The sequence below is a fragment of the Castor canadensis genome, chromosome 2 (assembly GCF_047511655.1).
Source record: "Castor canadensis chromosome 2, mCasCan1.hap1v2, whole genome shotgun sequence".
Classification (NCBI taxonomy): domain Eukaryota; kingdom Metazoa; phylum Chordata; class Mammalia; order Rodentia; family Castoridae; genus Castor; species Castor canadensis.
Genome location: NC_133387.1, coordinates 133390809 through 133417114, shown reverse-complemented (window position 1 = coordinate 133417114; position 26306 = coordinate 133390809). Strand labels below are relative to the sequence as shown.

General features: G+C 43.1%; 1 protein-coding gene across 11 annotated transcripts in view; it reads right to left on the bottom strand.

The window, feature by feature from the left end:
- The window catches only part of Stard9 (StAR related lipid transfer domain containing 9), a 108030-nt gene that overhangs the window by 20831 nt on the left and 60893 nt on the right, over positions 1-26306 (bottom strand). For 8 of the 11 annotated variants that reach the window (XM_074065756.1, XM_074065757.1, XM_074065759.1 and 5 more), the window contains 14 exons: positions 25084-25177; positions 23356-23423; positions 21682-21779; positions 21072-21278; positions 20784-20881; positions 19057-19134; positions 18383-18454; positions 14579-14758; positions 10357-10408; positions 9915-10052; positions 9233-9315; positions 8995-9098; positions 2336-2526; positions 1410-1884 (listed from right to left, as the gene is read on the bottom strand). In XM_074065756.1, coding sequence (XP_073921857.1) covers positions 1410-1884; positions 2336-2526; positions 8995-9098; positions 9233-9315; positions 9915-10052; positions 10357-10408; positions 14579-14758; positions 18383-18454; positions 19057-19134; positions 20784-20881; positions 21072-21278; positions 21682-21779; positions 23356-23423; positions 25084-25177 — 1938 coding nt within the window. The remainder of the gene's footprint in view (positions 1-1409; positions 1885-2335; positions 2527-8994; positions 9099-9232; positions 9316-9914; positions 10053-10356; positions 10409-14578; positions 14759-18382; positions 18455-19056; positions 19135-20783; positions 20882-21071; positions 21279-21681; positions 21780-23355; positions 23424-25083; positions 25178-26306) is intronic. The other 3 variants (XM_074065758.1, XM_074065766.1, XM_074065765.1) reach the window with 1 other exon arrangement.

The window sequence follows — 26306 nt, the reverse complement described above, 5'->3', positions numbered from 1 at the left end:
ACCAGGTGCCAGTGGCTCACACATGTAATCCTAGCTAATCAGGAGGCAGAGATCAGGAGGATCGTATGTAGTTCGAAGCCAGCCCGGGCAAATAGTTCATGAGACCCTATCTTGAAAAAAACCATCACAAAAAAATAAGGACTGGTGGAGTGGCTCAAGGTGAAGGCCCTGAGTTCAAAACCCAGTACCACAAAAAAAAATTAAAAAGAATGATTACAGGAAACAAAGGCATAATAGTCACAGAAATTATGTAAATCCTATTTGGATCTTGATTTGAAAAACCAACTGGAAATAGAGATTTTTTTCAAGTGATTTGAGAAATTTGAATATAATCCAGGTTTTAGTTTATATCAAGTAATCTTAATTTTGGTAGGTATGATAATGACAGAGTAGTTATTAGACTAGTCCATATTTTTTTAGAAGTGCATACTTAAAGATGTAGAGTTGAAATGACATGATGTTTTAAAATACTTGGGGAGAAAAAGCAAGTGTGGTGAAGCTTGGTAACTTCTGAATGTGGATGATATGTATACCAGTCTCTCAATTTTGTTTATGTTTGAAAATTTTCCCAAATAAAAAGTTTTTTTTAAAAAAAAACCCTGTCTAGCCCAGGCACTGGTGGCTCATGTCTGTAATTCCAGCTACTCAGGAGGGAGATATCAGAAGAATTGCAGTTCAAAGCCAGCCAGGGCAAACAGTCTGCAATACTCCATAACAAAAAAGGGCTGATGGAATGGCTCAAGGTGTAGGCCCGGAATTCAAACACTAGTATGGCAAAAAAAAAAAAAAAAAAAGCTGCCTTGTACTCTGAAGACCAGAGGTGTAAGCAAACTAGCAGAAATGGACATAGTGGGCAAAGCCCGGTGTTAGACCTTAAGGATACAGAGGACTAGGACACAGGCCTCTGCTCTGTGGGAAAACATGGCCTCCCCATGACAGCAGAGAGTGAAAGGGAAGAGAAATAGGAAAAACCTGTATAATAATGTGAACCTAGGAGTCAGAAAGCTAGCTCACTCACTAGGTGGAGGTGGGGCCAGGAAGCTCACTGCATGTAGTAGGGAGGGAGAGGGAGGCAGTGTGTGAGAAGAAAGAAGTCTGGTTTGAGACAGGATGAGACTGAGGTGGTGGTAGGACATATAAGGAAATGCAGAGAGTCTAAAGAACAGGTGAAGATGAGGCTGAGATCCTTACTCAGAAGGTATCAGCAGGAAGCAAGTGCTGCTACTCTGAGGGGGAAGGAGAAGCCTGAATCTGGAAAGATAAACAGAAGAAGAAAAGGCAGAAGGGGAGACAGTTGAGAGGAAGGGAGGAACAAACACATTTCCCCGCTTCACAGACTGAAGGAAGTGAGGCACTGGGAGTAAAGAACACTCTAGCCAAGTGCTCCCAGGTGACCAAAGCGGCTGTACCTGTGTAGCTGGGGCAAGTGCTTGCTGCAGAGCCTTTGGAGGCTTGAAGAACTGCAACTTGTCCATTTGCTTCTATGCTGAGGCCCTGGGCCTGCAGCATTAGAGCTGGGGACCTGGCATGGAGTCCTGGGGGCACTGCCATCCTGAAGCCAGCACAATGCCCTGAGTTGCTCCAGCCTCCTCTTGGCCTCTAGCAGCCTCTGCTTCTTGATGATTCTCTCCAGCTGGAACAAGACCTTTTTCTGCCGGATGTGCCGCTCAGCTGCCCGAAGAGCGTGTCTCCGCAGAAGCTGCAGCTGCACCACCCTCTTCTGGCTTTGGACCAGTCGGGATGGCAGAGGCTCAAGGTCCGTCTGAAGCCAAGCATCAGGTGCTACAGAGGCCTCAAGTTCTTTCCCTTCTCCACGGTCGTCTTCTTGCTGCTGCTCCTGTAATCTGGCCAGCCAGGTCTCTTCTCTGAGCAGCCACTGATGGTCTGGGAACCAAAACACTCAGAAAGGTCAGCACCTCCCTCTCTGCCTGTGGTTGCCTGGACTCCAGCCAGGGCTGGAGCTGTGTGAAAAGGGCTGGCTAGGGAGATGTGGTACAGCGAAGACTACAAGACCTCCTTACCCTCAGGGAATGAAGACCCTAGGCTTTAGCACAACAATGGGCACATGCTGGGCAGAAAAGTATGGGCAAATGTGCCAGTGAGAAGGAGTGAGTAGGAGGTTCCTCACTCTGAGGGGCCATGAAGAAGTCAGCTTTCTTCATACTTCCAGCCCCCTTATAAGACCCTCTCATCTCTAAAAGAATGGAGAGAACCCCTAATAGCCAAGATTCCATCATATCACAAAGAAAACAAAAGAAAGAGAATACAGAAGGCTGTGGAAACATGAAATTGGAGCAATTCGGTGAGGCAGACACCTCAAGTGGTGGACACTTACTGTCTTTAATCTGCTGGCAGATGCGAGCCTGGTGGAATTCCAGTTCCTTCTCAGCTCTAATCTGTCCTCGTAGGATCTGTTGCCTCAAATCCTCCACACAGCACCGCTGTTGCTGAATCTGAGCTCTGTGGGATGTCTCCCCATCCCTTGGTGGCTGGAGATCCTTGTCACACTGTTCTTCCAGCACTCTCCTGTTATAAAAGGGTTCGTGGTCACCCGAGCAAAACAAACTCAGGACAAATTGATGGCAGTCTGCGTCCCTCTGAGAGAGCTCCTGAATTCAACAGGGTAGACAGAGCTTTAGACTTCTGGCAGTTTAGGACAAACAGGTATGGTGTCATAGGCAGCTCATGATGTCACAGTACAGGAGGGAGCAATAGTCATTAGTGTATTCTTAGAGCTATGGGTTTAGTAGAAATAATTCATTTTGGCTAAGGAAGTCATGAGGGAAATAAAGTAGATATTTTAAAAAGATATAAAAAATTTGCTATATCCAGAATCTTTGTCCTTTAATTTAAGAAAGAATAAAAGGACTTTGCTAAAAATCTTGGGGAAATACTGTGTACAGCAAAAGCTCAGAAACATTGGGAAGGGAAGCTCTCTCCTCCATGTTCAGGAAGTACCACTGTGTCTTCGCCCCTTGATACAGAATTCTATAATCCAGTAGTAAGAGGTGGTGGCTCACACCTATAATCCTAGCTACCCAGAAGGCTGAGATTAGAAGGATTATGGTTCAAAGTCAGCCCAAGCAAATAGTTTGCAAGCCCCTATCTAAAAAATACCTAACACAAAAAAGAGCTGGTAGAGTGACTCAAGTGGTAGAGCGCCTGCTTAGCAAGCATGAGATTGTGAGTTCAAACCTCAGTACTGACAGAAAAAAAAAAAAAAAAAAAAAAAGAAGCGACTGGTGGTGCTGAAAAGAAAATGTATAGGCAGCCATACACCTGTGTCTGTGGCAGAAGAACCAGAGGAGAGCTGGTCTCCACTCAAGGGCTATTTTCAGTGAAGGAGCTCTGGAATAAGGCTTGAGAGTTTTAGACTCTGCCATACCTTTCACAGATGTATTCTGAGGTGTTTACTGGTGAAATATGTCATGGATTGGTTTAGTGACAGGAAGAGGTGGGGGAAAGTCAATATGGATATCATTAACCATAAGTGGATAATTTGTTTTTAAGTTTACCATAATAAACCATTTTCAAAGAATTCTACATTTCAGTGATGCTTTACACTGTGACCAGGTTCCTGTATGATCATAGATGAATCAGAGACATTCTCTGAAAACTGACAGCTACTACCTGCATGCTGACCTTTGCCTGGGTCACACTTGGTTCTCTATGTAAGAACGTAGGGCTGGAGGAGTGGCTCAGGTGGTACAGCATCTGCCTAGAAAGCATGAGACCCTGAATTCAAACCCCAGCACCATAAAAAAAAAAAAAAAAAGTCTACGTAAGGACTTCAAGTGCTGTTTTCTCAGGTATCTCCTTCCCTGTCATTCAGGCTTCTAAAAGCAGACAGTTGCATGAAACCTTGCATGGTGATAAACACCGGTAGCCCCAGTTGTTCAAGAGGCTGAGGCAGGAGGATTGCTTGAGCCCAAGAGTTTAAGACCAGTCTACACAACACTACAAGACTTTGTCTAAAAAATAAACAAACATCCGGGCACTGGTGGCTCACGCCTACAATGCTAGCTACTCAGGAGGGAGAGATCAGGAGGATCAAGGTTCAAAGCCACCCCAGGCAAATAGAAAACCCCATCAAAAAAAGGGCTGGTGGGGTGGCTCAAGGTGCAGGCCCTGAGTTCAAACCCCAGTACCACAAAAAATAAATAGATAAAATAGGTTAAAAAAATTTGTTTTAAATAACTTAAAATGCACTCCAGGGTGGAGACAGGTGGAGAGTAGCTGGGGAAGAGTCAGATTCTACCATGGGAGAAATGGAGAAACAAAAAGCCAGAATTAGGCCTGCTTTTCAGCTCTCAGCCCTTACTACACTCCCAAAATGACACACTGGAAGCCTGCCTCTTGGCTTGGTGCTGAAGCCAAGTCTCAGGTAATACAGAGCATATGTTCTAAGGAATTCAACTCTTTTTAGAATACCACTTGCTGTAGTTTGGATCCTAAATATCCACAATGGCCTAGATGTTGAAGGACTGGTCCTCATCCCCTGCCACTACTGAGAAGAGGTAGAACCTTCAGGAGGAGGGACCTAGTGGAAGGAAGTTAGGTCATTGGGATATGTCTTGGAAGGACATTATCAGAACCCTGGCTACTCGTTTGTCTCTTTTTGCTATCAAAAAGTGAAGGTTTCCTTTCTCAAGTACTGCACTGCCACAGGTCCAAAAGCAACAGGACAACAGACTATGGACTGAAACCTCAAACACTGAGTCAAAACAGACCTCTCCTTTTTTAAAGTCGTTTCAGGTATTTTGTCACAGTAACACAAAGCTGACAAACACACCTCTCTAAATTTTAGAATGAAATCAAGAAGAATTAAAGAAGAGGTCCACATACTACTGGGAGTCAAATTTCGTTTACTCCCTGTACGTGTAAATAAAGTTTTATTGGAACACAGCCACACTGGCAAAGTTGAGTAGTTGTGGCAGAAGCCACATGGCTCACAATCCCTACAATACTATCTAGCTTTACAGAGAAAAGTTCACACTCCCTTGTCACAGAGGAAATTATGATTGTGTAATGCACTCTTAGGAGGTCAGTGAAGGATGGATGGGTGGTACAGATTGAACAGGGCTAGGGGAACTGACAACCAGTGTCTTCCCTGGGAATGTGACTATGAGATAGATGATTCAATGTGTAATGGGTCCAAGGCCCAGGCATTTGAGCAAGTGTGTTCAGGGAAAGACATGTGCTGACTAGCATAGGAAAAAGACCAAATATACACAGTAGAACATACAAAAAAGAACATAATACACATGAAGCAGGTGGCTAGGCATAGCAACTGCTATGGAAAACCAGTTAATGCCAAACAAACAGAAAAAACAGTTAATGAAAACATTATACAGATATAAAGTATGATAGATATAGATAATATCTATTTATATAATAGATAGTATATTAAATATGTGTGTTCGTGTGTGTATGTATGTACTTATGTATCATGCCTGTATTATTGCTCCAAACTTTGGCCACAGAAATAGCTGAGTTACAAACACAAGCCCATCAGTGGATTCTAGACAAAGTCAGTTAAGACCCACAGAACACCAGATACAAGAGGCAGGGAAGAGATCTGTATTCTGAATTCCTTGAAATTACTCAGTTTCCTTCTCTGGCAGTCTCCCCAACCTTGGGTTTACAATTTGCTTCTTCCTACAAAAGCTCCCTCTGCCCTTCCTCGAGGAAAGACAGCTGCCACAACAGAGTCCTTCACAGCAATAAGACCTGCAGGGAGAAGCTCTCAGGGTGATTGCTACCAACACAGCTCATTCACCTGAGATGTCATACAGGGTCAGTCAGAAAGGCTCCTCTGCTAAGCACATCAGTCAAGTTCTCAGAAAGCAGGGGAAAAAGAAAATACCAATCTGATGCTGCATGTCTGGGTATATTATCAAGGGCAAGTCTTCATTACTTGCCAGCCAAGGGACTTCTTTAGCCCTTCATCTTGGGTGGCTCCGGCATCCCTCAGCCACTGCGTGGTCACCTGCTTGCCAGGCATCTACTGCTCCCTCCATTTTCCTCTCTGGCAGCCCCTTCCTATTACTTCATGGTCTGGAAGCTTCTGCAGAATCCAGCAGCATCTGCTTACTGGGAAGCAGTGGCAGCAGCAACAATACCTCCCAGGTTCTAGCTTAACCTTAGTTAAACCCCCAAAATTCCAAATGGGAAAATGCCAAGAACACAGGCAATGGTTTTCAAGGACAAATTCCTCTCTGGTCCAGATCACTGCTTGAGAAAAGGAAGGCAGAATGGCCAATTTCTTCTAGCTCTAGAGTCAGCTCCAGCTCTCATGAATGCTCTTTGAGAGATAAGAGAGGAAAAAGAAAGCTTAGAACCAGAGGGGTCTTGGAGCCAAGCCTACCCAGAGCAGAAGGAGAGACTCTCATGGAAACACTGCCACAAATCCAAACTGGGAACCCAGATGACAAACACGCATTTGTGTCTACTCTTATAGGTTCTTCTCTCTGGCTCCTTGGCTTGAGTACCATACCACACCAACTAGGGGATGGCACACAGATGCTGGCTATGGTAGCTAGATAGGACCAGACCAGCCTAGACTCCTAGAGCTGGTATTGAATGGGGGAGGCAGAGGGTGGGAGAGGCCTTGATTCTGAAATCCTTCTCTGTCCTCTGAATGAAAGAGCACATTCTTAGTGTTAACTAAAAGGTTATGTGAGAATGGAGCACCCTAGATGACTTTTAAAAGGCAGTTAGAGGGCTGGGGGAATGGCTCAAACAGAGTGCCTGACTACGAAACATGCCCGTGTGTGTACACATGTGCACACGTGCGCACACACACAGAGGTAGGAAGAGACCACACCACACTCTGGTAGGAAGGGTCAGCTGGCTGAGTCAGGAGGACAGGAAAGAAAGTGAGGCAGCTTCCTGGCAGCTCATCCCCATGATGAGGACCATGGTGGTGTCAGTACTGTGTCCAAGCACTTGCTCTGAAAACTTATCCCAGGATCCCTACTTTAGAGGAAACTCAGAGGTTCAGTGACCTGCCTAAAGACACATAGCTTTTGTCACAAGGCAAGATGTGAATCAGTTTTATCCAATTCCAATGTATCTCTTCTATATCCATGGCTCTTTAAATTGTTCTTTTCTTTCTTTCTTTTTTTTTTTTTTTTTTTTGGCAGTACTAGGGTTTGAACTAGTGCCTCATGCTCACTAGACAGATGCTCTACCACTTGAGTCATGACCTCAGCCCAAGCAGTGTTCTCTTTGTATACCTCTGAATTGTGGGAAAACCAGATCTTCAATGCATCTTCCCAATAAAAACCTTACTAAAGCCTTGCCTCTTTCCATGACTTCACTACAAAAAGGGAGGGCCACTCTGACAAAACAAAGCTTCAGCCTCAGTCCTGAGTCTTCCTTGGTCTTGACATACTCTTCACCCTGAGTCATCTCTTCCATCTTCACTCCACAGGACCCTCAGACAACAGACCCTAGGATCACTTGCCCTTAAGCCTCTGTGCCGCACCCTTCAACCATGAGAAGCTCTCCTGTGATGATGTGCCTGTTGTTCATGCTCCTCCTTGATCCTCAATCCAACATCCCTCACTACCAACCTAAGATGTCTTCATCTGTCTTCAAATGCTGCTGGCCAGAGGAAAGACCATCTGGACTCTCTAGGGACCAAGGGCATTAGAACGTGCAGAGAACCCTGTACCCAAGGTGCTCAGCAGTCTCCCAACACCAATGATCTCATCGGCAATGAACCCCTAGTGAAATTTCCTATAGGAAATTGTGAAGGCAGAGGTCACTTTGTATTATAGCAACAGAATTATTGCCAGTATTAAACACAGACATCTAGGCCTGGAGAGGGGATTCTATGTGGAAATGGATGACACATGACTATGAAGTAGAAAAGTAGTTACCATCAATCACATATAAAACTGACTCAATGCTTTAAAGTTATAATGCAGGTGAAGCAGGAATGATGGTAGAACTCCAAGATATTTTCTTACTGTTCCTGTAGTTCCTGCTACTCTTATGCATTCTGAAGTTTTGATTATGAGACAAAAGAAAAAAAAAAGGTTCTCAGTCACATACTATCTTAAAAACTCAAGATGAAGCCATATGGTTCTGGAGGCTAGCTGACATTCAGAGAGCTAATGCACATGAAGGCCGGGATTTAAAGGGGAATGCAGGAGGTGGGCTAAGAAGGAGCAAAGACTTCTGCAAGTACTTCAGTTAAATTTTGACAATGTGGAAAGTAGCCATAGGAATATCAAGTGGTTTATCTCTTTCAGTGATGAGAAAGTTGAAATACCAAGCAGGAAATGAGTGAGGGCCAAGACTACCTACCAGTCAACTACAAACTCAGTAGCTAACTCTGCATTATCACATCATTTTCTATGGTAGTCAGTTTTTTAGTCACTGTGACAAATACCTGAGAGAAACAACTTGAGGAGGGATTTTTTTTTGGTTCACAGTTTCAGAGGTTTCAGGCCATGGTTAGCTGGTTTCTGCTGCTATTGCCCTGAGCTGAGGCTGAACATCATGGCAGGAAGCATGTGATCCAACAAAGCATCTCACATCACATGGACAGGAAGCAGAAAGAGGGACAGAGAGGAGCCTGGGAACAAATATAGCCCACAAGGACATAACCCAGAGACCTATTTCCTTCAGTTGGGCTCCATTTCCCAAAGTTTCCAGAACCTCCCAAAATAGTACCATTGCTGGTAGAATGGCTCAAGTGGTAGAGCACCTGTCCAGCAAGCATGAGGCCCTGAGTTCAAATACCGGCGCTGCCAAACAAAAAAACAAAACACCAAAATAGCACCATCATTTGGGGACAAAGCCTTCAACACATGATCCTGTGGGGGGACATTTCGTATTCAACCTGTAACACTCCCAAGTGGATTCAGACCAGGATCAATGGAGAACTTGCTGCTACACTAGTCAGCTCCCTGCTCCATGTTGTAAAGGACTAAGAAGCAAACAAGAGGAGGCACCATGCCAATACCAGCAGCTGTTTCTCACCTTTCCTTCCAAACCACAGGGCAGAGACTCTGCCTGGAGGCAGTGACGTTTCTGGCCAAGTCCAACCATTCCAAAGAGCCACCGCTACCAACAGCCTCTCCAATCTGGAAAAAAGAAAGAAAGCACATTAAGACTGTTATCACCCTAAACCCAACAGACAGGATGAAGCTCAAGCTTCTCCCCTAAGAAGAAGAAAGAGCAAAGCCAGTAGCAGCCTAGAAGTCACAGCCACACTAACCTGCCTTCGCTGCCGCAGGAGAGCAGCCTCTGCTGGGTGGTTGAACCGGAACTTCTGTGCCTTTCCCAGAGTGATGACAGCTCCTGCATTGCAGAGACAAATGAGAGTTCAATCAGGAGACCATGTTTTGAGTATACACTTTCTCAGGACACCGTTCTGTGAGATGAAGTCATGCCCTCAACAAGTGGATAATTTTGCTGAGTTGATATGCATTAATTATATATCTCACAGCATACATATTGAAGTAATAAACTCAAGAGGAGGGGTTACTGTTCCCTAACAGAAAGCAAGATGAATTCCAGGTAGAGTACCCGAGAAACTTTATAGACTGGGAATCTAAGCTCAGTTTCAAAAGACAGATTAATAATAGTAGTGACAGCAATAATGACAACGTGTCTTTACTATCAAGCCCACTGTTAAGAACCTCACAAGGATAGGGCTTATCCAATCTACCCAATGATCCTACTATTATCTTCATTTTATGGATGAGGAAATTAAGGTTCGGAGACCATCTTAAAGACAGAGTTAAGAATTACAGGCACAAATTTTAGTTATTCTCTATTTTCAGGTCCTCAAATAAAGAGGATCATTTTAGGAAACCTTCAGATCTCTGGGTGACTCATTTTTAAAGTCTGCTGATCCATCACTCATTTTGGTGTAACAGGACAGTAGATGGTCCTACCTTGGGTCAGCCTGCAGGACGTGGTGACCTCGTGGCCATTGACTGTGCAACGTGCCCCTTGGGTCGGCTGGAGAATAACAACCCCACAGGCACTGGTGATTGTGCAGTGGTCTCTCTCAATCCACTGACCCTGCAGGACTGCAGAAGAGGTGGCGGACACTTGGGTGGGGAGACATTCCAGGGAAACATGTCCTTCAGTCTTTCTATGGTATCAGAACCCATTATCTGGAAGATCTCCCATCACAAGAGAGGAAGAACCACCACCTGCAACCATGGGAGCTGAAATTCTCCCACTTGTAATTTTCTTCCACCCATGCCCCAGACCCAAAGCCTAGCAGCAGGAAGAGAAACAAACTCTTGGTACTGCAAAGATTGACCTGAAGAAACCGTTCATGCACAAATTACCGTCCTAAGTATCAGATCTATACATACTGTCACTTACCAATGTCCTGTTCCTGGTCTGAGTCAATCCTTCCTATTTTTGTCTTCCCCTCCTAAAGGGTATGAAGGAAGAAAGCCATTTCAATAAGAATAAAAAAGGACAACAACCCTGTTCTCAAAGTAGAGTCTGCATTTGAGTACTACCATTGTCCTCCCATTCCCATTCCAGCTTTTTCTAAACTATTTCTCAACGTTGGTCCCAGCTGCTCTGACCTTCCACCCAACAAGCCCCCGAGAAGATAGAGGCAAAACCAAAACAACACAGTACCAGCTATTTTCAAAGCCTAACTGTTGGCAAACTCCTTTCTGTCCTGGAGCCTGGAGTTATGAAACAGCCACAGTCACTGGGCAGAAATTCTCCAGTCCAAAGAAATGGGCATACAGTATAGCTTTCTCCCAAAGGGGCTAAGGTTAGTGTGAGTCCAAGTTTGGTCTAGTCAATCTCAAAGATGCAAGCTTTTTATGAGGGTTTGTGGGAACACAGGATTGTTACCTTCTTGGTCTGCAGATGAAGTGTAACACACACCAGATTCTAAGAAGGGTAAAGCATAAACAGGAGAAAAGCAGCTCTAGAATCAAACAGAACTGGAAGAGAGTGTAAGAAAGGAGGAGGAAACCAGAGTTAGTGTAACAAATCACTGGGTTAGTGGAGGGCAAGGCCTTCTGGCCCTTGCATTATGGCAAATCTGTTTAAAACCACAAAGCTCTATCTAGGGAAGGCAGTGAGATGGCAACAAATATGCTACATTTTACTTATTTTTAGTGATACTAGGGAATGAATTTGGGGCCTCACATTTGCTAGTCAAGAGCTCTACTACATGAGTCATGTCTCTAGCCCTTTTTCGGTTATTTTTCAGATAGACTCTTGCATTTCTGCCTGGGCTGGCCTTTGACAGCGATCCTCCTACCTATGCTTCCTGCATAGCTGGGACTACAGACGTTCATCACCATGCCCCACTTTGTTGAGATGGGGGTCTTGTTAACTTTCTGCCTAAACTGACCTCAAACTGTGATCCTCTCAATCCCTGGCTCCCAAGTACCTGGGATTACAGGCAAGTACCACCATGCTCCAGGTAAGATGTTAAATTTTAGATATATCTTTATCACTTATTGAATAATCATTCAGTATGTCCCAGGCATTATGCTGAGTAGTTCATAACTACTGAGTAGTTCTTCCTCTTCTTTTTTTTTTTTGTTTATTTTTTGAGACAGGATCTCATTATGTAACCCAGGCCACCAGGCCAGCCTCAAATTCATGATCCTTCTGCCTCAGTCTCCCAAGTACTAGAATTACAGGTATGCGCCACCATGCCCAGGTTTATTTAATTCTTTAACAACCCCACATGCCAGTGGTATTATCTCCTTATAGGTAGGGAATCTGAAGCAGATAGGGGATAAATTGCCCAAGAAACCCATATATAAAGCAGGACTAGAATTTAGGTCTCTCTGGACCCCAAGACTAGACCTTTTCAGCCCTATCATAGCACCTCCCCAGTAACACATTTTTAAAGTGACTAGAGAGCTCTCTACTCAGCTTCACTGTCAGCAGCAAGAGCAGGAAGATTCCTACAGCTCCACCAGAACAGATTGTGAGATGGACAAATCTTAGAAGTAATGTGTGAGGTTCTAGCCCCCCTGTGTGCCCCTCTGCCTCTCCTCCCTGCATACACATAAATGGGCAGAAACTGAGGGTCACAGTAGTCAATGGTTGCCAACCTTCACAAACACTGTCAAACAGAATCAGGGTCAATTTGAGGGAAAGTGGTCAACACCCTCATGTGGGTTCTGAGACAGTCCTGACATTGAGGCATGTTTCTCCTAAAAGGGAGGCACATTCCAATGTCTAGATTTGCAGGGAGAAACTACCAGAAGTAGTGATGATGTCGCAGGGAGCAAGCAGTGAGATGGCACCCGTGCTTTCTGTTCCTTCTACCTCTTTTGCAGGGAGAGGTAGTTGCACAGAGGCAATTACAAGGCTATCAGTAACCATGCTATATCCATCCTTCCTTCTGTCCCCTCACTCCTGAAGGAGCTTCCCAAGGTGGCCCAAAGGAAAACAGCTTCCAGGGTGTTACCAGGTACAAGTTCCAGGTGCATAGCCATAGTTAGTAAAGTAATTAAAGAAAAAAATGGGGACAAACATGCAAACGTGCCAGGACTAGAACCAGACTAAAATCTCATACCCAGGTCCACTGGAAGTACGCTAAGTCAGCAGTCCTACATTCAGATGGAGTCATCACTTGTCTCCAGGTCTATGGTGCAATCCAGTAGACATGGCCCCTTACTCTAAGCTCTCCTACCTAACACCTAACTCTGTCTGCTTACTCCACATCCAATCGATGTATCACTTCAGTTCTACTCAAAATGTGGCCATTTTAATTCATCTGCTCTCTTCCCTGACCCCCACTCTCTCCCTGTTGTTCTGACTAATGGGAGATTATATTTAGTCTTTTGGCATTTAGATTTGTTTGTTAAGGTGAAAGTAGAACAGCCACTTCTGCCTGAGGCATTTCACCGAGACAATTTATGCCCAGTGTGCCAGAAAATAAGCTACTTTATTTTTCTGTCTGAGTCACTTAGCTTCTGACAACTTCCCTAAGGGCTGAACCTCAGAGCACAGATGAGCTTTCCAGGTGCACCAGAGGAAGAGCCTGATTTCCCCACAGATAACAGCAGTATTACCTATTCCTCATTGACTTTTCCTCTAGTCTTTTTAAATATCATAATTATGACTATAGAAACTGGATTTTCAGTGAGCCATGTGAAATATATTCTCCTACCCATAGGAACTGTCCTCTAACAGAAAGACATAGTTGATGAGGGCAGGGTTCATTAACTTCTAAAACTGCTTCATTTAGATACAGTGATCTGGGTGTGTGTGTGTGTGTCTGTGTCTGTGTGTGTGTGTGTGTGTGTGTGTGTGTGTGTGTGTCTGTGTGTGTGTGTGTGTGTGTGTGTGTCCCAGCTCCCAAAAGGGAGAGGGAAGATAATTGAGTTCAAGACCAGCCTGAATTACACAGCAAGACCTTGTCTCAAAAAACCAAACAATAAAAATAAAAAACATACAAAGAAAGAAATGATGACCTATGGAACTAAGCTGGACCTTACTTGGAGAGTTTTAACTTCATTCTATTTTTTTCTTGATGGATGCATGTAGTCCTCCATACCTCCCTGACCCCAGCTGTTTGAACCCCTTCATGCTTTGAGCTTCCTTTATCTACTTTCTCTCTCCCCTCTTCTTTTCCAGGTAACACAGTGATGCAGAAGTAGGAGTGCAGTTTTTGTTGCTTTGTACGGAGCGGGAAGTGTGAGAAGAACACTTGCTAGTTTTTTTACTTCCCCCATCTTTTTTCTTTTCTTTTCTTTTTGTGGTACTGAGGTTTAAACTCAAGGCCTCACACTTGCTAGTGCCTGCTAGGCAGGCACTCTACCACTTGAGCCATTCCACCAGCTGACTTTTTCCCCATCTTTGAGCAACTTGTATTTGTAAAGTTTAGGAGTATTGAGGGTATTATTTTTTCTGAAAAAAGGGCCTTGCTATGTTACCTATGCTGGTCTCAGACTCCTGTAACTCCAGTGATTCTCCTGCCTCACTGCCTCAGTCTCTCAAGTAGCTGGGAGTATATGTATGTGCCACCATGCTGGAGCTTACACTGATGGGTTTTGGGATTTTTTTTGGCAGTACTGAGATTTGAACTCATGGCCTTATGCTTGCTAAGCAGGCACTCTATCACCTGAGCCTCTCTGCCAGCCTTGTTTTTATGGTGAGTATTTTTGAGATAGGGTCTCACGAGCTATTTGCTGAGGCTGGCTTCGAACCGCAATCTCCGATCTCTGCCTGTTAAGTAGCCAAGATTGCAGGCATGAACCACATCACCTGGCCACTGATGGTATTTTTGAAGTTAGGATTTCACTTTCCAAGACTGCATCCTTGGGTTTAGAAAGCCAGAAAAAAAACTTAAGAAGCATCATTGTTACTTTAAAATGAGGAAATTAAGGCACAGAAAACAGAAGCAAGTTACATAAGAGCAACAGTAGCAACTGAAAAACAAAAGATTGCTCTGACTTCTGCCTTCCACTCCATTTACACAAAGCAAAACAGATCACAAGTTGGCAGCTAAGTCAGTTCCCTGAGAGGAAATCTGAATCCTGTAGCCCCTAAACTTTCCCTCTATGACTTCTGGGGTCAGTAGCTCAGGAAGAAGGCACAAGAGCTTCCTCACCTTGAGGTGATAGAGCACCACACCCGTGCTGAGCACATCATCCTCCAAGACCAGTAAGTGTGGCAGGCTGGAGTCAATGACCACACCAGCCCTCCTCTTGTTGATGTCCACACTGTAATACTCCATGACCATCCGCCAGTCACTCCATTTCTGAGTCCAGTCTTTAGTCAGCTTGTCTATCTGCAGAAGCATAAGAGGTGACCTAAATGCTTAGTATAGATGGCAGAATGACATCCAACTGCAAGCTCTCTGGGTTTTTTAGGCTTTCTTCAGTAAACAAATGTTAACTTTCATAAACAGAAGTTCCTTCAACAAATGTGGGTTTTGTTTATTTATTTATTTATTTTTTGGCAGTACTTGGTTCTGAAATCAGGGCCTCATGCTTGTAAGACAGGTGCTCTGCCACTTAAGCTACACCTCCAGCCCTTTTTGCTCTGATTATTTTGGATACAGTCTTGCTTTTTTGCCCAGGCCAGCCTGGACTGCAATTCTCCTATTTTAAACTTCCTACTGTCACTGGGATGACAGTCATGTACACTGTGCCCAGCTTTTTTCCAATGAGGAGTCTCACAAACTTTTTCTGCCCAGAATGGACTAGAATGGCAATCCTCCCAATCTCAATCTCTCATGACAGGCATGCACCATCACGATGCACAGCTATTGGTTAAGAACTCCTTGCCTGGGCTGGCCTCAAACCAAAATCCTCCCAATCTCAGCCTCCTAAGTAGCTAGGATACAGGTGTGAGCCACCAGTGCCTGGCTAATAAATGTTGATTTAAGTGTTTGTTTGGTTTTTTTTCAATAAGCGTATATGATTCTTCTAATGAGAAAGAAAAGCAAATGTGTTATGATTTGAATATGAAATGTCTCCCACAGGCTCCAGTATTGAAAGCTTGGTCCTCAGCTGGTGGAACTATTTTGGGAGATAGTAGAAACTTTAGGAAATGGGGACCTAGGTGAAGAAAGTAGGTCACTGGGAGTGTGCCCCAGAAAAATGAATACCTTGTCTCTCCCCACCTTCACAGCTTCCATGAGGTAAGCACCCCGGGTCCACTATGTCCTCTCCACCATGATGCTTTGTCTCACCACAGACCCACAGCCAGAGGGCCAAGAAGCAACTACAAGCTGAAATGAACTTCCTTTAAATCTGTCTCTCAAGTATGTGTCAGAGTGACAAAAGTCTAACACAAAATGTTATTCTTTATTATAAAAAAAATGGAGCGGGGCATAGTGGCATGTGCCTGTGATCACAGCTACATAGGAGGTGGTAGGTAGGAGGATCTTGGTCTGAGTTTGGCCATGGGCAAAAGTGCAAGACCCTACCTGGAAAATAACTAAAGCAAAAAAGGGCTGGGGGGTGGTATGGCTCAAGTGGCAGAGCACCTGTCCAGCAAGCAGGAGACTCTGAGTTCAAACTCCCAAAAAGATGGCAAGAAAAAAAAAAAACAAGTAAATATATCAAAACTTAGAGACCGTACACCAAGACCAGCAGTGGGACATGAGTGAACAGTGTTGAACATAAGGTTTTTTTTTCTCCTTTTTGATGCCTACGCAGGAAGCTTACCTTGAGAATGAAAGAACTGAGAACCCTCAGAAAAAAATTGAATTCAGGTAGCAATTTTCTCATAAAGGGAATACTTACAATGCCAAATTTAGGTACAAGTATTTTAGGTACTCTAGAAACGTTATTTAAATGTTATCATTGGGCTCGCAGAGTGTCTCAAGCCATTAAGAGTGCCTTCCTGGCAAGCGTGCGGCCCTGAGTTCTAACCCCAGTGCTGCCAAAAATTTAAAAAAGAATAATTGCTACAATTTTGAGTTATTTGTTTATTTTCATGGTGGTACTGGGGTTTAAATTCAGAGCTTCATGCTTGCTAGGGAGGTGCTCTACCACTTGAGCCATGGCTCTAGCCCTTTTTTCTCTCATTATTTTGGAGACAGGGTCTCACTTTTTCACTCAGGCTGGCCTGGACCACAATCCTCCTATTTTATCTTTCCCAACACATGCCATAATGCCCAGATTTTTCTGTTGAGATTTGGGGGATGGGGGGAATCTTGAGAGCTTTTTGTCTGGGCTGGCCTTGAACCCATGATCCTCCCAATCTTAGCCTCTGATATATCGAGGATTATAGGTGTGAGCCACCAGCTTCCAGCTTGAATTGAATTTTGAAAACCAATGAAACTACAGCATATGTGTAAAAAGCTGGCTTACAAGTCAGCCAGCCTGGCACAGTTACCTGGAGGCACTGCTGAGCATACCTCCCCTATCTCTCACTACCACAACAGCTAAGGTCACAAGCAGCAAGGGGCAGATTCAAGTTCAAGTTAGCTGGCCTATATAATAAGAAAATTATAATGAGCTTAGAATGATTTCTGCCCTTCTACCTCATCTATATTTTCTTAGGCAAAAAAAATTATAACATATGACTAAAAAAATTAGCCATGTATTAGTTAAAAAAATTTTTTTGGTGGTATGGAGTTTGAACTCAGGACTGCTAGGCAGGCACTCTGACAGAAGAAAAAAAAAACTGTAACAAATTTCTAGATATGTGATATGGCCCTGAATTTTAGTTATAGTAACAAAATGTTGCCACAGCCAAGAGACTTTAATAATATATAAGGTTGATACAAAAGAGCCCAGAGCTGGTGGCTCAGGCTTATGATCCTAGTTACTCAGGAAACAGATATCAATAGGATCACGGTTCAAAGCCAGCATGGGTAAACAGTTCGAGAGACCCTACCTCAAAAACATCTATCACAAAAATAGGGCTGCTGGAGTGGCTCAAGGTGAAGGCCCTGAGTTCAAGCTCCAGTAGTGCAAAAAAAGAAAGAAAACAAACAAAAAGAAAAGAATACGGGAAACTGGGAGATTTGGTCACAATGTCCACCAAAAATGCCTGTCATTTTTTTCCTTTTAAGGTCTGTGGGAATCACAACTTATTCTACTTTTCCAAAATGTCTTGTCCTCACCCTTACAACAGCAGTCTTTCCTAGTGGGTCTTTCTACTTCTAGTCTTCTTTCCTTGCAATTCATCCTACATATATGTAACTGTCCTGTTATGTTCCTTAGTTCTTTACTATGTCATCAGCCCGATTCAAAAGCTATGAAACCTACTTACATCAACTTCACCCCTTCTAACTTGGCTTCTGGCTTCCCCCCATGACTCTTCCCTATGAACACCTGTTCTAGCTGGCCTGGTCTTGCTTGCAGTGCACACATCTTGCCCACAGCAAATGCTTCCAATTCAGCCTCTCACTTTCCCAGTTCTATGGCTTTGCTTATGTAAGTTTTTCCTCCCAAAGTGCCTTACCCTTCTCCTGTCTAACAACTCTTTCAGATCCTTCAAGATCTAGTTCAAAGTCAGTTCTCTGACTCCAGCATGTCATGCCAGCTCTTTTTCTTTAAATCAGACACTTGACAAAACACGCCATTCTCTAAATGTGTGTACAACTAGACTGTAAAGCAGGGACTCCTTTGCATCTCTTTCAGTGTCAGACGGAGCACATACCTGAATGCATGTTAGTTAACTCACTCACTGACTAGAAAATATTCCCCCACCCCTTGTACTATCTAAAGGTAATTATCACCCTGAGAGAATAAAATAGCAAATCTAAAAATCATTTACCAGCTCCTAAGGCAAACACATCTCCCATTCAAGGCTCAATGGAGACAACAGTGGTCTTTAAAGTAGAAGATGCTCTCTACCCTGCTCAGGCAGCAGCCCTAGCCCAGGAGTAAGGAGGGAGGTCAAACCTGCTTCCAAGGTACAGTAAAGCAGAACAGGGTTCACTCAACACACCCACCTTCAACTCATTTTGGAGAACTAGTTCCTTCAGATTTTCATCCTTTCCATCGTTTAATGAACTGAAGTTCCTCTGCACAGAAAGAAAGATGTGCTTTGATGTTTTCTTGGTGTGAACTACAGGTAGATCTCACCTTTATGCTTGTGAAGGAAGATCAGGGTAAATTAAGATTTCATCCTTAAAATCAGAAACAAATCAGGAGCCTAGGTATTTGGACTTGTATTGGTACAAAGGAGGAGCACTGAAAGAAAATTTCCAGAGTCTTTGCTCCCATTTCCTGTGTGGAGAACAGGAAATGTTTCTCTTTCTTTTTATCTCTCCTACCTCTTGTCTATATTTTATCCTATTATTCTAAAATAAATCTTTGCTAAAACCTTCAAAAAAAAAAGAAAGAAAGAAAGAAAATTTCCTCAAGGATCCCATCCCCCATGTCTGTCCACACAGAGAAGGGGCATTGAGGCAAATGCCCTCTGGACAAGGGAAGGTATGGGAAGAGGACACCCAGTCCATCTGAAACTGCACAGAGGAATCACAGATGTCCTCCTCCTGTCTTTTCTCCATGAGTATTAACTGAAAATATGGTGTGCAGCTGGCTCCAGCTGCTATGCAGAAGAAACACAGCTCAAGGAGGAGAACCTAACTTAAATATGGCAGGGTCCTGGTTGTCTGTATACCAGTTCAAAGCTCAGTAGCATGGCTTTCAGTCTCTCAATCTCTTCCCGGAGTTCTCTGATGAGCTTCACGTTCGCATCCTGAAACATAAAGCACTCAGTCACCAGGACAGATATCAGACCCCAGCCAGTTATGAAGCACTATATACAATGGGCTTGAAGATGCCCATTACTACTTGGAAGCAACCTCAAGGATGGTGTCCTCAACGTGTGGACCAGCCACATCAACTTTATCCAAAAACTTGTTCGAGGGCTGGTAAAGGGGCTCAAGCAATACAAGTGCATGCTTAGCAAGCATGAGGCCCTGAGTTCAAACCCTCGTGACACCAAAAAAAAAAAAATTGTTAGAAATGCAAGTTCCAGTCCCATAAGACGGCTGCACTTGGGGACAGGGGCATAGCTGTGCTTTAGAAAACTCTCCAGGTGATACAATTAAATTTGAGAATCATTGCCCTAGAGCAGTAAGTCAGGAAGGTATATAAACAACAGGGCATATATAGAAAGTAGGTGTTAATCTTCCTGAATTGTGACTGAACTGGACACATACCTTGCTACATTGCCTTTTTTGTGTGGTACTGGGGATTGAACCCAGAGGACATGTGAATGCTCTACCACCTGAGCCATACCTCTACCCTTTTTTGTTTTGTTTTGTTTGAGACAGGATCTCACCAACTTTTGCCTGGATTAGTCTTGATCATCCTGTCTCTACTTCCCAAGTAACTGGGATTATAGTTGTGTATTATCACGCCACCAAACCTGCAGGACATTGCCTTTTTTTTCATCTTGAGCCACTCCATCAGCCCATTTTTTGTGAAGGGTTTTTCGAGATAGGGTCCCTCAAACTATTTGTCTGGGCTGGCTTCAAACACACAATCCTCCTGATCTCTACATCCTGAGTAGCGAGGATTACAGGCGTGAGCCACCAGCGCCCAGTAGGACATGGCCTTTTAAAACAGTCTCCAGGTGGGTCATATATGCCTGCTTGCAAGTTGTGATCCCTGCTCTGGAACTTTTTACTGAAATTTCAAAAGAGATAAACATTTGATATATTGTCATTATTAGTTTTCAAAACCAATTAATTCCTTACACTCCCTTTCTAATCCAAAACAGAGAAGTAACTGATATTTTATTTTATTTATTTTATTATTTTTTTGTGGTACTAGGTTTGAACTCAGGGCCTCACACTTGCTAAGCAGGCACTCTACCACTTGAGCCACTCTGTCAGCCTATCACTGTGATTTTATATAGAAAAAAAATAGGCATAAATCAGTATCAACTTTAAATAAAAGCAGTAAACACAGAAAGTCTGAAATGACTTTGCTTAGCTACACCAGGGATCCTTAGAGGAATGGCTTCAGAGAAATAACTCAAGCCAGATGTGATGATTCATGCCTGTAATCCCAGCTATGCAGGAGGCGGAGGTAGAAGGATCATAGTCCAAAGTCAGCCCCAGGCAAAAACTTGAGATTCTTTCTGAAAAACAAACTAAAGCAAAAAGGACTGGGGATATGGCTCAAGTGGCAGCATGCTTGGTCTTGAGTTCAAACCCTAGGGAAGGGAAGGAAGGAAAGAATGAAGTCAAATTACGGACTGAAGTCAATTAGAGCGATCAGTAAAGGATATGACATTATAGTAGAAGAAAGAATTTCACTCCATTTGAAAACAAGTCTAGCAAGATGGAGTAAGAGAAAAAAATCAATTGAGACCGTAACTTCCAATGAAGGTCTTACCTCATTTACTTGTGGCTTATTGACAATGTTTTTGGCATTGGATGCATATCTCAGCGTGCTCATAGTCTCATTGTAGCAAGTATGTGCAGGAGACACAGCTGAGGAAGGAGGAAAAAGTTCTTAAAACAACATGCCATGCCCTTCCAACCCAGCCCTTGACCACTTGCCTTACTGTATTGCTCATGCTGCCTAAGCAGCACTTGAGGAAACGGGAACATGAGTGTGTCAGGGCTTTTCCTGAGGTAGGGTACTAGTCTGAACCTGGAAGCAGATCAGCATCCCACTTACTGGCAACCATGATGGTTTTGGAGTTCCCCCCAAGGCTGTCCTTCAGCAGCCAGGTCAACACAGAGTCCCGGTATGGGATGTAAGACTGCCTCCGGGGCAGTGCCCCTCCACTGCTGGTCCCAGGAGAGCTAGGAATCCTGCTATCACCACCACTGCTGGCTGCATTATTGAGGCTCTGGCAGCTGCTGAACTTTTGGGAGTTCTGGGCTTCATAGACAAATAAAAGCAGCGGAAGAAATTATGAAGTGCATTAAAACAAAACAATGGTTGGAGAAGACATACTTAAGTATCACACTTCTAATCCCTTCCTGTGCATGAGAGGATGCTTTAAGTTTGAGCCCTGAATCAGACTTTGAATGCATGAGATGGATTGTTTGAGTGACATAACTGTTTAGTGTCCCTCTTTTTGAAATGATAGTGCTGGAATGATGGTCGAATTGTGCTCTAAAACCACAGATAAATATCAATTGTTCATGCTCCAAACCAGAGGTGACCTTATTAAAAAGAACCTTGTAAGCTTTTATGCTATTTTCAGAAAAAGAAAATCCTGTGAGTTATTTTCCAAAGTCTCCCTCAGCCCCTGCAATCATCCAGTCCATTGGAGGAATACCTAAGGTAGAGATGACAATTCCCAGAGTGACAAGGGACTTGTTGATATTGGCTCCTTCAGCAATCCGGTCCTTACAGTAACTGGGATCTGCTCTTTCACTAAAACACAATCAATGAAAACAAAAACAGAAGCAAGTAAGATACTCTCTTACAATGCCGTTGAAAGATACTATCCATTCTGTTGTACGTAATGCTCTAAAAAACCCACATAATAAATTCCTTTTAGAATTCAGTTCCCAAAAAGGCTACTGGCCTTCTTCTTACACAGTATAACTGAAGTAATTCATTACATTTGTTTTTATTTTGGCTGCCAGAACATTAAATGTAATGATTATTTACAGTAATGTTATTAACACATTTTATCATTTTAAATTTATGTTTTAATGGTTTTATGATATTTGTGTTAACAGTTAACTGTCTCAAACTTCCCTTTTAAGTAAATGGTAAATATTGAAAACATACAATTCTGATTGGTTGATATAGTTTCTTTCGTATAGCACTTAGTTTTATTGTGGTAGTGGTACTGGGGATTGAACCCAGGGCCTAGCAAATGCTAGGCAAGTGCGCTAATGCTGAGCTACACTCCCAGGGAATTCTGGCTATCTTAATTTTTAGTAGTTCCAAATTAAGAAAATCTGCCTTATATCATCTTACACTTTCCCCTGAAAATCCTCAAGATTTTCCTTTGGATATATACATGGTTTCCATTTTTTTTTCTTCTTTCTTTTTTTTGTTGTTTTGGTTTTTTTTTTAAAGGGGGGGGGGTTATTGGGAATTGAACTCAGATCCTTGATCTACAACTTGAGATATACCCCCAGACCTTTTGCCTTTTAGTTTGTTTTTCTGATAGGATCTCCTGCTTTTGCTCAGGCCAGGCTTCAGTCCACAATTCTACCTCTGCCTCCATAGGAGTTAGTACCATAGGCATGTGCCACCACAACCAGCTTGTTTTTAGAGATAGGCTCTCACTATGTTTTTGTCTGTGTTGGCCTTAAACCACCTTTCAAGTAGCTGGGATTACAGGCATGCATCACCACACCCAGCCCTTTGTCGGTTTTTTTGAAGACTACATTTGCCCAGGCTGACCTTGAACTTGTGATCTTCCTGCCTCAGTCTCTTGAGTGCTGGGAGTACAGATGTGTACCACCATGCCTGGCCCACACTTCCTTTTAATAATCAAAATGCAGAAACTTCCCTCAAGCCCCACAATATCTTTAAAACTTTTCTAGAGTAGTGCACAGAGCAGCATAAAATCAGTATTAAGTCAAAGGAAAAAGATGCACTAACTCAGCTGACACCAGTTAGTGCAGTGGTTTCCAATGTTGGCTTTCCACTGAAATCAATCAGCTGGAAGCTTTTAAAAATACTGATGCCTACATTCCCCTCACCCACACTAAAAACCTGATTTGATCTGAGGTACAAGCCCCGAGGGTTCTAAAAGGTGCCCAGGAGATTTTAATGGACAGCTAAGACTGAGAACTCCTGATGTAGAGGAACTTTGTAGCCCCGACACACTATAATTTTCAACCTAACATTCAAGAATTTGTTTCTTTTATGATTTTCTTGGGATGATTGATACATTTAAAAAAAAAAAAAAAGATCAGACCAAGCTTATTCTGGATAAAATGAGCAAGAACAAGGGAAAAATTTCCCTTGGCTTTGAAATCCTAATTACCTGCCTGCTAGGTCCACAAGGTTAATCTTGCTAGCAGTCTCAGAGGGGAGGTTGTTCTCTAGGATCGCCTAAGGGAGAAAACAAATTTCAAGTCTCACTTGGAATGATTTGCCTTGTCCCCGTAGATAACCTCCTAACCAAGGTGATACTCTGGATTTTCATCCAACTCACGTGAGAAATCTATATTCTAATGTGCTGTGAACTAGATGAGATTTCGGTATCTGACAAATACAATCAATAAGCCCTGGACCACTCCTTCATTAAAATCACCAGCCATGCTAACAGAGGAAGCAGGGAAAACACCATGAAACCAACTGAGTAAAATTTTCAAGGGTCCCAGGAATTTTAGTACAATTTATCAGTCAAATGCTCTCGCCTCGGGCTCTGACTCTCATCTGCAGAGAGCCACAGTGGATAGGGTGGTCGCTGATGTGTTCTGCCTCTCTGGCTGTCATAGCATGTTAATTTGCTAGGGCAGGAGCTCTCTATATTCTACTCAGGGACATTTATTCCCCAAAAGTAAAACTACTCTTCTTCCTCTTTCCCCTAATTCAGTGTGGGGTTTTGCTTTGTTTCATAAAAAATTTTTTTTGGTTTTGTTCCGCTCTGATTATTTTGGAGAGGGGATCTCTTGAACTATTTGCACAGGCTGGCCTCAAAATATGATCTTCCCAATCTCTGTTGTGTATGTGCATAGCTTGTAATACCCAGGACAGGTAAGGATCTTCTGAAACCCAGTACAGTTGTAGCAGCAGCAGCATTTTAATCCCCAGACAGGCTGCCAGTTCATATCATGCCTTTAAAAGCCGAACATCTAAGGCTCCTGAATTACTGACACACCTTATTCCCTGCTCCTCTGTATCAACACTATCTGACAATGCTCAAAGTTGAGCGATCCCCTCTGGCAGGAGCAACAGCAAAGTGTTTTCATAGCCTTCCCTTCCAGGAATGAACTTTCCCACCGGCAGAGCTGGAGAAATGGTGAGGACAGGAGCAGCTCAAGACCAGAACACCACATATTTGTGCTAATTTTACCTGAGGTTTAGTATTTTTTTGAATAAGTGTTTTCAGTTTATTATATGTATTTAGTCTATTTTCAGAATGGTTTTGCCCAGTTTTAAAATTCTGCTTTTGTGCTCACTTTGGCAGCACACATAATAAAATTTTACTTTTTTTTTTTGTCTTTTCTTTTTTGGTGCTGGGATTGAACCCAGGGCCTTGCGCATCCTAGGCAAGTGCTGTACCACCGAGCTACATCCCAGCCCCAAATTTTAATTTATAAGGACTGAATTTATCAGTCTCCTCACTCCATTATGATGAAAGTGAACTGTCTACCATTTTAATGCGTATTTTCCATTTCAACACTGATTTTCATTTTAAATAGACTCAAACTGATCAAATAGATTGAAAATGTTCTGAAGTGCCCAAAGCTAAAGCAGAAGATGTTTTGATGAGTCTTTATGAAATACCTTAGGGGAAGAGGGGCTGGGCTCGCCTCAAACCACAATCCTCCCAATCTCTGCCTCCCACATAGCTGGGCATGAGCTACCACATCTAGCCCCCCTTCATCATTTCTTCAGGGATGATGAGTAAATTGCATGTAGCTGTTCTTTATATTATTAGGTTGTGTCAGAGAACTCATAAGTGGAAGGATAGGAAGAAAGGAAACTAGAGAGGAAGGAAGACAATGAAGTGGTCAAGAGGAATAAGGAGAGGAAGAAATCTCACTGAATGTAAACAGCACCAAACCTTCGTGTAGTGGATAGTAAAGATGGCGTGGGATCTGCTGCTGGCCTCATGGACGTGGGTGGCTGCTGTCATTCTGTGTATGAGGGGAGACAGAACAAGGATAGTTTATGCATGGGGGATCCTGAAGAATCCATGGAAAGCACAAGAAAGACTAGGACTAAAAGTTGCAGGTGAGAACCACAAATTATCCATAGTAAATCTAGTACAGTTAGAAAATTGGTCCAGAGAGAGCACAAGCAGCACTCTAGGTGCTGGGATCAAAGAATAAAAGGGAGAGTAGTTTCAAACTAACTGACATTAAAACATTTTTAAGTGATAAAGCAGAACTCAGTGAAAGGGTGAACTCAGTAAATACTAGAGTGTTTACCACCTTGGAAAAATATCTTTAACCAGACCTATTTAAATGAGACAAATGAATTGTACCAGGCACAGTGGCTAACACCTATAAATCGCAGCACTTGGGAGTAGAGGCTATAACCAGCCTGGGCTTCATAGCAAGACCGTGTCTCAAAAAAAAAAAAAAAAAAAAAAGACAAGCAAAGGCAGAAAGTAGAGCGGCTGCTGGGAAAAAAAGCCTCTAAGAAAAGGTAAAACAGAATACTTGGGGGAGGGTAGTACTGGGGTTTGGGGGCTTCATGCTTGCTAGGCAGGGACTCCACCCTTGAGCCACACCACCAGCCATAAAACAGAGTATTTTTTTTTCCGGCAGTGCTGGAGTTTGAACTCAGGACTTGCTCTTACTAGGCAAGCACTCTGTCACCTGAGCCAAACCTCTACTTTTTTTTCCTTTAGATTTTTTCTTTTTAATAGGGTCTCACCTTTTTGCCTAGGGCTGGCCTGGTATCCTCCTACCTATATTTTCCATAGCTGGGATTAAAAGCCTGGCTTATTTGCTGAGATGGTATCTAACTTTTTGTTCTGGCTGGCCTTGAACCTTGATCCTTCCAATCTCTGGCTTTCAAGTAGCTGAGATTATAGGTATATAACACCATACCCACTCCCCAGAATATTAATCTTGTAACATACTGAAAGACTTTTGAAATGAGATCTTGAATTGCACCGATGTTGTGCCTAAGTCAGAAAGAATCCACAGCCTCCCTTAAAAATCCATCCCTAAAGTCAAACCCCTAAAGTCAGAAGTCTTCTCTTTATCTAAATCTGAGTCCGACTTCTGTCTAAAACTCTCAGGCTATTTTATTGAC